The sequence below is a fragment of the Ogataea haglerorum genome (genome assembly GCF_019207285.1).
Source record: "Ogataea haglerorum isolate 81-453-3 chromosome Unknown 81-453-3_NODE_20_length_135169_cov_94.441210, whole genome shotgun sequence".
NCBI classification, from domain to species: Eukaryota; Fungi; Ascomycota; class Pichiomycetes; order Pichiales; family Pichiaceae; genus Ogataea; species Ogataea haglerorum.
Window position 1 is genome coordinate 15,993 of NW_025065170.1, and position 13,075 is coordinate 29,067.

General features: G+C 46.1%; 10 protein-coding genes across 10 annotated transcripts; 4 read left to right on the top strand and 6 right to left on the bottom strand.

Moving 5' to 3' along the window:
* Positions 1-108: 108 nt before the first annotated feature.
* KL911_005197 (uncharacterized protein) lies at positions 109-2,253 on the bottom strand (the record flags this gene model as incomplete). Its single annotated transcript, XM_043200572.1, has 1 exon — positions 109-2,253. One exon carries the CDS (start codon positions 2,251-2,253, stop codon positions 109-111), a length of 2,145 nt encoding a protein of 714 aa, XP_043051983.1.
* A 122-nt stretch (positions 2,254-2,375) lies between these two features.
* Positions 2,376-3,245, bottom strand: KL911_005198 (uncharacterized protein; the record flags this gene model as incomplete). Its single annotated transcript, XM_043200573.1, has 1 exon — positions 2,376-3,245. The coding sequence occupies one exon, from the start codon at positions 3,243-3,245 to the stop codon at positions 2,376-2,378; it is 870 nt and encodes a 289-aa protein (XP_043051984.1).
* Positions 3,246-3,408: 163 nt separating this feature from the next.
* KL911_005199 (uncharacterized protein) lies at positions 3,409-3,927 on the bottom strand (the record flags this gene model as incomplete). Its single annotated transcript, XM_043200574.1, has 1 exon — positions 3,409-3,927. One exon carries the CDS (start codon positions 3,925-3,927, stop codon positions 3,409-3,411), a length of 519 nt encoding a protein of 172 aa, XP_043051985.1.
* A 95-nt stretch (positions 3,928-4,022) lies between these two features.
* On the top strand, positions 4,023-5,153 carry KL911_005200 (uncharacterized protein; the record flags this gene model as incomplete). Its single annotated transcript, XM_043200577.1, has 1 exon — positions 4,023-5,153. The coding sequence occupies one exon, from the start codon at positions 4,023-4,025 to the stop codon at positions 5,151-5,153; it is 1,131 nt and encodes a 376-aa protein (XP_043051986.1).
* A 47-nt stretch (positions 5,154-5,200) lies between these two features.
* Positions 5,201-5,698, top strand: KL911_005201 (uncharacterized protein; the record flags this gene model as incomplete). The annotated part of the gene is made up of 2 exons (XM_043200578.1): positions 5,201-5,204; positions 5,331-5,698. 2 exons carry the CDS (start codon positions 5,201-5,203, stop codon positions 5,696-5,698), a joined length of 372 nt encoding a protein of 123 aa, XP_043051987.1.
* Positions 5,699-5,789: 91 nt separating this feature from the next.
* KL911_005202 (uncharacterized protein) lies at positions 5,790-6,132 on the bottom strand (the record flags this gene model as incomplete). The annotated part of the gene is made up of 2 exons (XM_043200579.1): positions 5,790-6,057; positions 6,128-6,132. 2 exons carry the CDS (start codon positions 6,130-6,132, stop codon positions 5,790-5,792), a joined length of 273 nt encoding a protein of 90 aa, XP_043051988.1.
* A 67-nt stretch (positions 6,133-6,199) lies between these two features.
* KL911_005203 (uncharacterized protein) lies at positions 6,200-7,189 on the bottom strand (the record flags this gene model as incomplete). The annotated part of the gene is made up of 1 exon (XM_043200580.1): positions 6,200-7,189. One exon carries the CDS (start codon positions 7,187-7,189, stop codon positions 6,200-6,202), a length of 990 nt encoding a protein of 329 aa, XP_043051989.1.
* Positions 7,190-7,421: 232 nt separating this feature from the next.
* Positions 7,422-8,401, top strand: KL911_005204 (uncharacterized protein; the record flags this gene model as incomplete). Its single annotated transcript, XM_043200581.1, has 2 exons — positions 7,422-8,242; positions 8,380-8,401. The coding sequence occupies 2 exons, from the start codon at positions 7,422-7,424 to the stop codon at positions 8,399-8,401; spliced, it is 843 nt and encodes a 280-aa protein (XP_043051990.1).
* Positions 8,402-8,450: 49 nt separating this feature from the next.
* KL911_005205 (uncharacterized protein) lies at positions 8,451-9,138 on the top strand (the record flags this gene model as incomplete). The annotated part of the gene is made up of 2 exons (XM_043200582.1): positions 8,451-9,017; positions 9,109-9,138. 2 exons carry the CDS (start codon positions 8,451-8,453, stop codon positions 9,136-9,138), a joined length of 597 nt encoding a protein of 198 aa, XP_043051991.1.
* A 6-nt stretch (positions 9,139-9,144) lies between these two features.
* KL911_005206 (uncharacterized protein) lies at positions 9,145-12,990 on the bottom strand (the record flags this gene model as incomplete). The annotated part of the gene is made up of 1 exon (XM_043200583.1): positions 9,145-12,990. The coding sequence occupies one exon, from the start codon at positions 12,988-12,990 to the stop codon at positions 9,145-9,147; it is 3,846 nt and encodes a 1,281-aa protein (XP_043051992.1).
* Positions 12,991-13,075: the final 85 nt, after the last annotated feature.

Here is a 13,075-nt window from a genome sequence, read left to right on the forward strand (position 1 = left end):
GCAGAATAATTGCCTTGATCTACTTCGTCTTTACGTTCCACGTAAATCGAAATGACTTTTCATACCCAATCTCTAGGATATTCGTGTATCAACATCATTATGTACAAGTCATGCTGCTTGAGCACCTTCCTCGGGACGATTCTGCTGCTCATTGGGAGGCAACAGGTACTTCTTGAAAGCATCATTCTTTTCCTCGAATGGGCGAGGCCCCAAAAGTCGGATCATATCGTCTCTAGTCAGCACTTCTTTGGCGAGCAACTCCTGGGCCACTTTCTCTACTTCATCTATTTTTTCAGTCAGAAGCTTCCTGCACTTTTCGTAAGCCTCATTTATAACTCTCTTGACTTCGTTATCGATGAGCTCAAAAGTCTCTTCACTGAAAAGTTTGTGAACCCGTGGTTGTTGACTGTTCGTTTCAAAAGTGATCGTGCCTAATTTTTTCGACATTCCCAAACGAAGAATCATCATGTTTGCCATCTGGGTAACTTTCTTGAAATCGTCAGCAGCACCAGTGGTAATGTCATCAAAATTGAGCTCCTCTGACACTCGTCCGCCAAGTGCCATGATCATTCTGTGCTCGAACTGCTCTTGGGAAATGAGATACTCGTCACCAGGAAGATATTGCGCATATCCAAGAGCTCCCTGACCACGAGGAATAATAGAAACCTTAAGCAACGGGTCAGCATACTGCAAATACCATCCACATATGGCGTGACCTGCTTCATGGTAGGCAACTGTTTTTTTCTCTTCTGGTGACAACACTCTGCTTTTTCTCTCAAGACCTGCAATCACTCTCTCAATTGCCTTTTCGAAATGAACCAGCTTGACCACGTCAGCGTCCTCTCTTGCTGCAATTAATGCAGCCTCGTTACAACAATTCGAAATGTCGGCTCCCGAGAATCCTGGAGTCAAAGCAGCCAGTCTTCCCGCAAATTCGTCCGTGACAGGATGCTCAAGCTTGAGCGGCTTCAAGTGAACCTTGTAAATTGCCTTTCTTCCCTCGATGTCTGGTCTATCAATGCTGATATGTCTATCAAATCTGCCTGGTCTAGTCAAAGCTTTGTCCAATATATCGGCCCTGTTAGTACCAGCAAGAACAACAATGTGGTCAGTATCCTCAAAACCATCCATTTCGACTAGGAGTTGATTCAACGTCGCTTCTTTTTCGTCATTTGCACCCATTGGTCCACTTTCTCTTGACTTACCGATGGCATCAATCTCATCCACAAATATGATACAAGGAGCTAGCTTTCTGGCTGTAGAAAACAGATCGCGAACTCTGGAAGCACCAACACCGACGTACATCTCGACAAATTCGGAACCGGAAACCGAGAGAAATGGAACACCAGCCTCTCCCGCTGTGGCTTTAGCCAGCAGAGTTTTTCCAGTACCTGGGGGCCCAGATAGAATGGCGCCCTTTGGAATTTTGGCACCCAGCTTCTCGTACTTTTTGGGCTCTTTAAGAAAAGTGACAAATTCCATTATCTCTTCCTTTGCTTCATCACATCCGGCAACGTCTTTAAACTTGACGGTAATATCTGTTTCCTGGTTGAACAATCTAGCTTTGGATTTTCCTATGCCCATGATGTTGTTCAAAGGCCCGCCACCTTTACCATTTGGTGCTCGCTTTTGTAACTGCCTAGCAAGGTAGTAAGTACCACCAATCAAGATCAAAGTCGGCACAAACGGCATAATGTAGGAGAAAATGCTAGAGCGACGAATGTACGACACTGGAATACGTTCGTTGTTTGGAATGCCGAGCTTATCTTGTATTTCGTCTAACTCCTTCTCGAAAAACTCAACCGAACCTATGGTAAATCCAACTATCCTAGGGTGCTGAGTGACTAGCTCAGCCTCCACAAAGGAATTGTTTATCACCGTAATACATTTGACCAGTCCCTTTTCGAGGTAGTTGACTTTGAAGTCTTGGAATGTCATTTGATTACTTTCTCCACCGGAGTAGCTATTCAAAAACAGGGAGATAACCAGGCCAGGAAAGATCCAGTTCGTCCATTTAGTGTTCTTGAGGAAGTCCTGTGGCTGGTTGCTGGGATCAGGTCCCTTCTTCTTTTTCTTCTTGTTGTCCTTATTCTTGTCTGGTTCTTCGTTCGGGTTGAAAAATGTTTGCTTGAACCGGATTTGCTGCCCAGACGAGAATGAACGTATTAGAAGAGGAGCAATTCTTGAAGGCCGCTGAAAACGCACTTTGGCCTGTTCAGGCCGTAAACGTGCTATCGAGCCCCTCAAAAACATATCTAAAACTTGAACTAATTGCCACTATATTTTTGATGAAGCTATCAAAAGCCCGGGTAACTAACTACCTAAACATAAGAATATGAGTATATTAAATCAAGCGTGGACGGATAGGTAGCGTATTAGAAGGTCTCCTCGTCGACCATCTTGATATCGTTTTCCTTCCCTATGCCATCAATTTGGTCTTCGCTAGGAATTTGGAAACCCTCGGTAGTGCTATACAAGATCTCCTGGATGTGGGAGATTAGCTGCTCCATGCTAACGTCGACAGGCTCAGAGCTTTGCAGCTTTTCGTTGAGGTTCTGTGTGAGGATTTCGATGTCTCGTAGTTTATTGAAGTAGAAGTTTCTTTCTGTCTCCAAGCTCTCCTGGACCAGTTTTAATTCTTCCGCCTGGGCTCTCAGGTTCTTCAGTTCTTCTTGAACGCCAGATGGAATGCCAGGGCCATGTCCGGAAGATACACGGGAGCCGGAATAGCTCAACGGTGGCTTCGGATGCAAGGGATCTCTGACTTTTTGCGCAGATCCAGTGAGAGACGTTCTTCTGCTGCCTATGCGGCTACCGTTTGCTGACGAGCTGGAAAATACCCGGCGGCTGCCAGATGACGTTCCTCCAGTCGATGGAGGCACCGGAGTCTTCCTGCGTGCTGATGGATCGTAATCGTCGAGCTTATTTTCTGACCACAGTCTGCTCATCCACTGTAGAAATTCCAGATTATCCTGGAGGCGACATTTCATCAGCCGTTCAACCGGAACCTCTCTGGTAATCTTGTGCCTCGAGAAGCCACTCTGCAGAATTTTGTAGTTGGTCAGGGTCTGGTAATCTGAGGTGGGATTAAAGTTGACTTTTCCCATCGGCAAATCCCCGAAAATGGAGTCAAAAATCTGGCAGTACACGGCTCCATTCCCGCACTGCTCGATCTTGGTGTACTTGAGCTGATACGTGGTATTGATCCACTCCAGAAGCTCTGATCTAGAAGCCCCCACAGCCATAAGAGAAAGTAAACAACACGAAGTTTTTCGACGCGACGGTAGACTTGAAGTAATAAATAAACTAAGTTTTTGTATGTATCATTCATAAATAAGGCAGACACCAATAAATAATATGTAGTCGCGGTAGAACCTATATAGAAAGGATCTAGTGAGATGAGCCCTATCACCCGGGCTTTCTTCTTTCAGGGAGCGCAGAAAAGTCCCGAATCACATTGAATTCGCAGTTTGCGTTTTGGCTGAAAATTCTACCAGGAATGCCGTCATTGTCAATGAACGAGGCTCTATGGTCTCTTCTTTGTGGCATTGTGAGAAGTTCAGTTATGTCTCTTTGTTTTTCGACCCGTGCTCGATAGGCCAAAAAATTCTCCTCCAGCTGCCCCCAGACGTTGGGTGAGTGAAATGCCGACACCAGAGACTTGCCGTCGTGATTCTTCTTGTAATTATCATTGGCATAGTAGTACCCAAATCCAAGTGCAATGGCGGCTGCTCCGGCGATTGTTGATCTATTCACAATCGGCTCCTCCTCGCTGAGGGGTAGCTCGTGGTGGTCGTCATGGTCGTGGTGTTCCTGCGAGTGTCCGTGGTCATTTTGATGAGAGCTGTAACGACGAAGCAGCAGAATGGAGTTTTTTGAGCTCCTTTGAAAGGTTCTTGCCTTGGCAGAACGGACCGTTGAGAGCATCCTTAAAGCAAGCTATAAGAAAATGGGGTAATTTTTGTGGGCACATAACCAAGCTGGATTTTCATCAAGAAAATGAAAATTAATCTTGTTTGTTGATGAGCAGCGAGGAACCCGAGAAGACTGGCGAAGAGCAGGTCGATGATTTGTTTGGAGAGGCCAGCGATGAAGAAGTGGTAGATGAAACGGCTGTTCACGTTTCAGATGAGGAGAACGAGGACGTGCAGAATAGTGCCGACGACGACGATGACGACGAAAAGGAGTTGGAGGTGAAGGAACCAACGCGTGCAGAGATATCCATTCCTAGACATCCGCGATCGCATGTTCCTACTGGAGACGCAATGGTGTTCACTCTGCCGCGCTACCTCTTTGTGGACCCCGAACCGTTTACTCCGACCACGTTTGAATCTAACCTTAACGAGTTCTTGAAAGACTCTGTCAAAGACAGCACAAACAAGGAATTGCAAGATTCGTTAGAGTTCAAAAAACTGGAAGTGCAGAATACTATCAGATGGCGTTATGCAAAGACGTCGTCGGACGAGCTTTACAAACAGTCCAATGCCTCGATCGTCGAGTGGGAGGACGGATCGATGTCGCTGAAGATTGGAGACGAGTTCTTCAATATCAAGCTCAACAACAACGAGGACGAAATTCTGGTGGCAGAGAGCGGTGAGCTGTATCTCCCGGTGACAGAACTCAAGAAGAGCATCCAGGTTCTTCCTTCCTCGACCAGCTCCAGAGCACACAAAATTCTGGCCAACACGCTTCAGTCCAATCTACGCCTGAAAAAGTCGAAAAAGATCAATACCATAGTCACCACCGAGGATCCAGAGCTCAAGGCAAAAGAGATGGAAAGGGCCCAGAGAGAAATCGAGAAGGCTAGACGGAAGCAGCTTGCCAAGCTGGCATTGGAGGAAGAACGACAGGAGCGCGAGTCCAGAACAACAAGTCTGGCACATTCGATTGACGCTGCCGAGGACGAGGATGAGCAGGATGACGGCGAGTACAATGATAAGGACAACTTTGTTGTCAGCGACAACGAGCAAGATTCAGGTCTGGATGACGACGAACTCGATAAAGCTGCTGAGAAGCTGAGAAGCGTCAAGCGTGCCGGAGAAGCTATGTACAGGGAGAAATCACAGGAGGTTGAGGAAGAGGAAGATGACGAAGGTGCTGTCGTGCGGAAGAAGCGCCGTGTGGTGCTTGACGACGAAGAGGACGAGGACTAGTGTACATTAATATACGACGTGTAGGGAACCATGTCATCCGGGTAACTATGCGTGTCTAAAGTTTCACATAAATAAAACAGGCATTGCGAAAAAGAACAGATCTGAATTTCTAGCCATGTCTTGGAACGGTAAGTTGCAGTGCGCCAGAATCGCTAAATCTGAAACACTAACTCTCAGCATACACCGACAATCTCGTCGCCACCGGAAAATTGGACAAGGCTTCCATCTACGCAGCTGACGGTTCCTCTCTGTGGGCCACCACCAACAACTTCCAATTGCAGCCAAATGAGGTTCAGGAGATTGTTCGCGGATTCTCCAACCCTTCCCAGCTGTACGCATCCGGTTTGCACATCCAGGGCCAGAAATACGTTTGCATTCGTGCCGATCCACGGTCTATCTACGGTAAACACGATGCCGAGGGCGTTTTGTGTGTGCAGACCAAGCAGGCCATTCTGATCGCTCACTACCCAGCAGGCGTCCAGCCTGGCGAGGCAGCCAAGATTGTTGAGCAATTGGCCGACTACTTGATCGGTGTGGGCTACTAAACAATACATACCAGCAATATACAGAGATGATATTTTGAAAATATCATCGGTTGTAAGTCTGTATTGCGTACCCCATGTACCACGACGGTCCTCATGGCTGAATGACATCTTTAGCAAGTCGTCCAGCACACCCGTATGGATAGATCAACGCGTTGTCCACGTCCCAGATGCCTGCCTTGTAGTAAGGGTCGGTCTTCAGGAACTCAATGATCTCCTCTCTGGAATTGGCCACGATGTTGAAGGACGATCCTGCAAACTCGGTCCTGGCATCGTCCTTGTAGATAGCCCCGCAATTGGTGACTCCCTTGTTGAAAGCTGCTGGGATTCCCTTCAAGTGGTCTTCTCTAACGCCTGCACGGCTCTGGCGTTAGTCATAGCAGTCTCGATCCACTTACAGTTCCCGGTTTATCGTAAACGATCACTAAGTACTCCATCGATAGTTTATCTTTTAGTCGACGAAAAAATTTGGCTACCTAATCTATTACATATTCCATCAACACATTAGATTATGGAGTCCATCTTGCTGAAGACGCTGACCACGGCAGCCACAACTTCCAAAACAAGGTCTCCTGGTTTGTCGGCTTCGATCTCCCTCTCTATCTCAGAGAAAAGGTTCATGCCCACGCCAATTGAGGACGGTTTATTGACAAACGGGTACTCGCTGAACTGGCTCAGTATCTCGTCCGCCCGGATAAAGGCATTATCGCGGCTTTCGAAATTGAGGTCCATTAGGATATTCTCCAGAACATTGGCGGCAAAACAGCCCGCTACCAGACAAACTGTCCGGAGATATTTGTATTTGACGGTTTGTGGGAAGTATTTCTCGTCGTATTCTATGATAAAGTTTCTGTTTGTAAGCATAGCGAGAATTCGGGATTTGATGTTTCTCTTTGGCGTAAAGTCCTGGATAGGATGCGTGGCCATATCGAACAGAAGGAAATTCTTTCTCTCGGTCTTGAGAACGCCTTTGTCCACCAGGCCTTTAGCCAGCCTCTCTCTCACTTGTTTGAGCTGGTAGTTGATCTTCATCAAGTTCCATGTTTCTCCAGACAACAGGTCGATCCAGTTTGAAACGCTCATATGCTGGGAATCGTTCTTGATCAGTTTGAGTGCTTCGTCCAGAAGCGTTTCTCCGGTCATCGAACCATCGCAGCACTCGATCAGACGGTCTGGGAACTCGTACCTCTTTCTTGCCGGATCGTTCACAATTCTAATCTTTCCTCGGAAGGCCAGCTCCAGGATTATTAAGCCCCGCAAAGCATAGGAGATGTTGTCATTCCAAAAGGAGAGATATCCTTCCTTATCCTTGAGCCCAATGAGCAGAACTTCCTCCATCAAGGTCAACACAGGCACCTGATTTCCCTTGGACGACTCCGAGATGTCATTTGGGTCGTAGGCGATCTTATGTTCTCCTGCGTCTTCAAGAGCTGCTGAGCTTTCCTCAATTGTGGATGACTGTTTTCCCCGACGTCTTTGAAGTCCCGATGACATATTTTTGTTTTGTGGGTGACGCGCTTATGCTGGTTCGGATGCGACGGCTGGTTTCCAATGCCAAAACAAATAGCTGTTGCGAACTGAAGTACGCTTTGTTGTCTCTTTTCGAAAAAAAGGTAGAGATGTAATTTTGCTCGCCAAGCACACGCACGACTCGGCTGAATTGATGAAAAAATTATGCTCATATCCACTCTGGGCTGCATAAATAGATCTTCGCTGTTCAGCTATCATGACTGATAGGTTGCCGCGGGCCACCTTGAGGCAAAAAATCCAGGTCCTGGATTATCTTCACCGGTCGCCGTCCAGGTCGCAAAGGGAAACAATCGAACATTTCCGGAAACTCGGCCAGTTTGGCATATCCCAGGCAACTCTCTCTAGTTGGGTTCTGAAAGAACCAGCTCTGAGGGCCCAGCTCAGCAGCAATCCCACACTGGAGACATACAAGCGCAAGCCACGATTAAAGTATCCGGACGTCACAAAGGCTGTCGAAGAAGAGATCGACCGCTATTTCGCAGAAAACGAAACAATAACGGATATGCAAATCACTAATTTGTTCCTGAAATATATGGAGCAGCTTGGCTACCCTACAAAAAGCTTCAAATTGAGTAAAGGCTGGCTGCATGCATTCAAGAAACGCAATCGCATATTCAATGGCCGTCGGCTGCGCGAGTGGCAGCCACAGCCTCCTGAAACGTACGGCGACAGTACCTCTCTGGACCTCAACTACGAGGAAATATTTAATACCCAATTCGTGGGTTTCAACACCAGATTGATTCACTCGGATGACCACTTAACGAACTTCATTAATAGCATACCTGGGCTGGAACAAGTGTCACCTCACGCAGACCACATCGAAACTGTTGATCTCCAGTCACCCTCTTCGGTTCCTCCTCCAGAACCAGAAAAGCTGCCATATTATCCAACCATTCAAAACCCACTGCAGAACCAGCTCTCGCGCAAACCATACGTACTCGAGAACTTCAAGTACTCCAAAGGATCACACCCAAACTCAGAAAAGGTTGAAAAAATCCTCGAGAATATCACAGAAGGGTATGCTACCATATATAACTCGGGCACTTCTGCTATCATGGGGATTCTCTCGTACCTTAACCCGCCCATGATTTGCATCAATAATTCGGGATACCAGGGGACGCACAGAGTTATCAAACTGCTTTCAAAGCTCACAGGACTCCAAAAGCTAACGCTTGAAGAAACAGAACGACTCCAACCAAAATCCGTCATCCTCATCGAGACGCCCATGAACCCTGAAGGATACGTATTAGATATCGCCACGTTCGCAAGACTTGCGCACGAAAAAGAGTCATATCTCATCGTTGACTCCACTCTTGCTCCACCTCCCCTACAGTTCCCGTTCAAGTACGGTGCGGATTACGTTGTGTATTCGGCGGTGAAATACTTGGCTGGAGTTTCCGATCTCGGCGCAGGGTTTGTGGTGAGCAAGAAAAAGACGGATAAAGCAAACCTTCACAGCGAGAGACACTCTCTCGGGACGACGATTGCCAACTTTGACTCTTTCCTGCTACTGAGGTCCCTAAGAACGTATAAAATGAGAATGCTAACCCAATGCCAGAACACGGAAAAAATAGTCACCTATCTCAAGGAGAGCATGGGCAAGTATAGCAGGGTGATCAGTAAACTGCATCACTCTTCTCTTCAGCTGGATCCCTTTGTCAAACAACAGCTGAATGGATTCTACAACCCCGTACTGGCTATTGAGTTTAAAAGCGAAGAACTCGCGCAGCTCATTCTCACAAAATTCAACTTTTTGAGTAACAACCCAAACATCGAGGGAGGCGAAACCGTGGTCGAGCTGGCATCCAAAAACCTTAACTTTGCCCGCCCATCAACGAACAGCAACCTTCTGAGGATCAGCATTGGCTGTGAAGACTATGAAGACCTCATCAAAGACATTGACCAAGCTTTAACGAGTGTCATTGATCCAAAACATGCTGGTAATTCTCTTTGATCTCCCTTTTGAGAGGCTGGATGGCGTCCAGAAATTCGTTCTTCACGAACACGAGATAATATGGAGTTGCACTGTTGTTCTCGCTAAAGTTCAACACTTCCTCTATTGGCACCTCACTCACAATTTCATCGTTGTATTTTCTGTACAGGTTGGACTTCGGATCTCTGATGTAAATCCAGTAATGCCCATAGGAAGCTTGTCCTCTGTGAATGAAAATCGCAAACACCGAGTACCCAATATTGGTGAGATCGCTGAACTGGTTAGTTATCAGATTCTGTAGTCTTTCCACCTCGCTCTTAATGAAGTTTAATTGCTCGTCAATTTTCGAAATTTGCTCATCAAGAACCTCCAGGATGTCGGAATTAACTAGAACCCCAATATCATTGAGGATCTGTGATTTAAGGAATTGACTAGTAGAATCAAGAGCATCCCGAAGAGCGAGACCGTGTTCATTAGGTTCGGTAAGCTTTCTTCGGCGTTCCTGAAGTTCGGCAATTTGTCTTTTCCACATGAAGACCTCCTTTCTCTTTGAGATGAGTTCACTGTCAGTAGTCTCCATATACCTGTCCATGTAGAGATTTTCTTTGAATGGAAGCGGCTCGATTGATTTCACAGGCATAAGCCTTTCTCGGTCAAACTGGACTCTCTGTATCTGGATTTGCAGGATTTTCGGAAGCTCGGTGATTGTGAGAGACCTTTTGACCTCCTCATTGTCCAGTTGAAGCAAATCTTCAGTGAAGTACGTATCGAGCGCATCGTAAATGTCTCTTGGATGATCTCCAATGTTGACAATAAGATTCAGAAATCTCTCCTCTTTCGTCCTCGCTCTAGCAGAGCTGATTTCCTCTTTAGTCACTGGGTCAACGGGCATCAAAATCTGTTTTGTCTTCCCATAGAAGAGCTGCTTCACGAGATCAATCTGCTCATTGTCTGAGTCCAGGTTTTCAGGCTCGAGCGCACTTTCTATTTGAATCAGCACATTCTCAATACATTCTGTCACGTCCTGTTGTCTTCCTATCTCAAGAGCATTTTCAATTTGATCTGCGCTGATTTTGGCCGTAGCAGCACTATGAAGGGGAGGTTTTTTGTGTGCTGGAGGAATTTCCTCACCCAATTCCATTCCGGAGTGATCATATTGCTTGATCTCAGGCGCCCCCTCAACTGGCTTCGCTTTTTCTACCAACTCCATACTCACCTCGCCATGCTCCTGAAGTTCAGATTGCTCCTCATTGTCCTCATCGTCACGCATTACGACATCTTCGGATTCACCCGTATCTTCTGCAAACTCGACCTCGTCACTTATAGGACTAAATGCAAGATACGCAAGTTCCCTAGTAGGTTGGACGCATCTTGCATTTTCATGAATCATTTTGTGGTACAGGTCTCTTAGTTGATACATGAACTGGTAGGATCTTTCAATCTCTTTGTATCCAACAGTTCTTCCTCCGATTCTGCGGACAAGGTAGTTTGCATCATTTTCAACTTTCTGCTTCTTCAGTGTCTTGTTGAATTGCAAAATCAGGCTTCTCAAAGGTTCAATGACAAAATAGTACTGGAGCAATGAGTTGAGGTAGCAGGTGTTTCCGATATTATTTAAGCCGGCTGGCGTCTTCTCCACGGAAAGTAGCCTGGAATCCATAACTCCCGAGTTCAGGAATCCCTCTATCAACTTTGATTTCTTTGTCTCCCCAATCACTTTCAAGCAAACCCAAAGACGATAGAAGTCAACATTCGTCTCTTTGGCCACTCTCTCCTGGAAGATTCTAACCACCGAGGAGTCGTCTGCATATTGATCGCAGCCTATCATTTCGTATGCCTCCTCCAGCGACGGAGTCGATTGGACAAATTGTGGAAGGCTGGCATGGATGTAGCTGAATAGCATAGGGCTCTTTCTGTGCAGCGCAATGGTCATTAGCGCTCTGGCGTACAAAGAAGAGTAGTAGACAGAATCCTCTGCTTTAAGCTGAAAAGCAGTGATTAGAACATCATCATCCACTGATGGATCTGTTTCTAGCGTTTCATATGCCTCGGAAACATCAAACATGGGCTCCGTTTCCAAAAAGTTTTGAATCTTCGAACTTTCTCGGTATTGGCCAACCTTCTCTAGGGCCTCTCTAAAGGTTGAACGTTCGTACTTCGTAGTGCTGACAATGACATTATTTTTGTATGAAGATATGAGCTGGTCGTCAGTCAAAGTGCGTACAACCTCAGGATTTGTGACGTCAAAGCCAAACTTTTGGAAGCAGCTTCTTAGCTCAGTGAAACCTACCACACCCCTGGATCTAAGTGTGGCAACAAACATCGATAGATCATTTCCTTGTCTTGATGTAGCACAATACGTCAAGGCATCAAAGAGCTCCGGCGTGTTGTCAGGATTCAAATTAGTCATAATCGAGTAGCAATCTATGATCATGTCGTCCGTATAGTATGGACAAATACTAAGAGTAGTCAAGGCTGTGGCATACTGGAATTTGTCCCAGTACTGTAGCTGATTGGACAGGTCAGGCTCGTTCAAAATCCTGAACACTTGACTCATATCAGACTGGAATGTCGTCTTGATCTTGAAAAAATCTGACGTTGGAGAAAATATGGATCCTAGGTAGAGAACTTCTGTCATGGCCCTCAAGTAATAGTCGTACCCGACTTTCATATACTGACCTAGATCCGAAAATCGAGGCGGCTGAAGCTCATCATTGATCTCTCTGAAAAATAGCTTTGAAGGCAGAAGTTCCAACTGTAAATGCAGTCTCAAAACAACGGAGTTGTTTGGTTTGAGAGTTTTGATATCGTCTGTGTCTAAGTTTGTAAGAGGGCCTTTTAGAACCTTGAATAATGTGTTCAAGCAGTCAATTGTTGAGGGAACAGAAAATTTATCAATACCGCTGTCCGGCAGTTGAGAAAGAAAATATGAAACCCTGAGTTCGATCTCTTCCTTCTCAAAATGCTTGAGGTCATCGTAGTTGAATATTGAGGGATAAACTTCGACTCTGAGAACTGTTCCTGTAGTCTCACAGACATAATTTGCCGAGTCTATAACTTGCGGAATTGAGTCCACCAGGACCCTATTGTTATACTCCTGCTCTGCGTCCAAGGCAATTGACGCCTGTTTTTTGATTCCATCAACGTCCAGCATTAAATCTTTCTTGTCCCTTTCCAACAATTGGTTATCGGCAAAACGATAGAACTTGTGTTTCACATGCATGGCGTTTCCTTTTCCCTTAATCTTGATTCTAAAGTGGAAGAGCGGATGCTTGGGCATGGACAGTTGAGGCGAGGGAGCAATGATACCATCGACGGTCCACAACTTCCAACCATTATCCAATTCCTCAGTCTTCGCTGTGTTGAGCTGCTGGAACGTGGATACCGGGATGAATGCCTGGTATTTTTTGGCTGATTTTTTGATGAACCCTTGTAATCTTTCTGCGTAGTCGACTGTTTCCTCACCTAGAATTCCCTTTCCAATTTCCTCCGATACATCAAATCCACTGAGCAAGAAAAACGGGTCATTTCTCAAATCATCTAGTATCCGCTCACTTGTTTTGAAGAGCTCGGCATCCTTGAAATTGTAGGTTTCTTCTGCTGGAGGCGGAGGAATCTCCTCGAAATACGGTGGGTTCATGTCCATCGGCGCACTGCTTCCATCGCTTGCATCTGATTCAGATCCATCACCTGCGACAGCTAGAACTTCCTCTTTACTGCGCGTGTAGTCCTCATTCCTAGGTGGCACAGAGGGATACAGCTCGCTCAACTCTGCCGTTCTCTCGGAATTGACTATTTCAGAGTAATTTGGGGGCTGTATTGAGTCTGGCATTTTGACTCAGATATGTTCTGATGGCGAGAAATACAAAGTCCGTACCACTTATGACGGGATACCGTTTGCTGTTAATATTGTGATT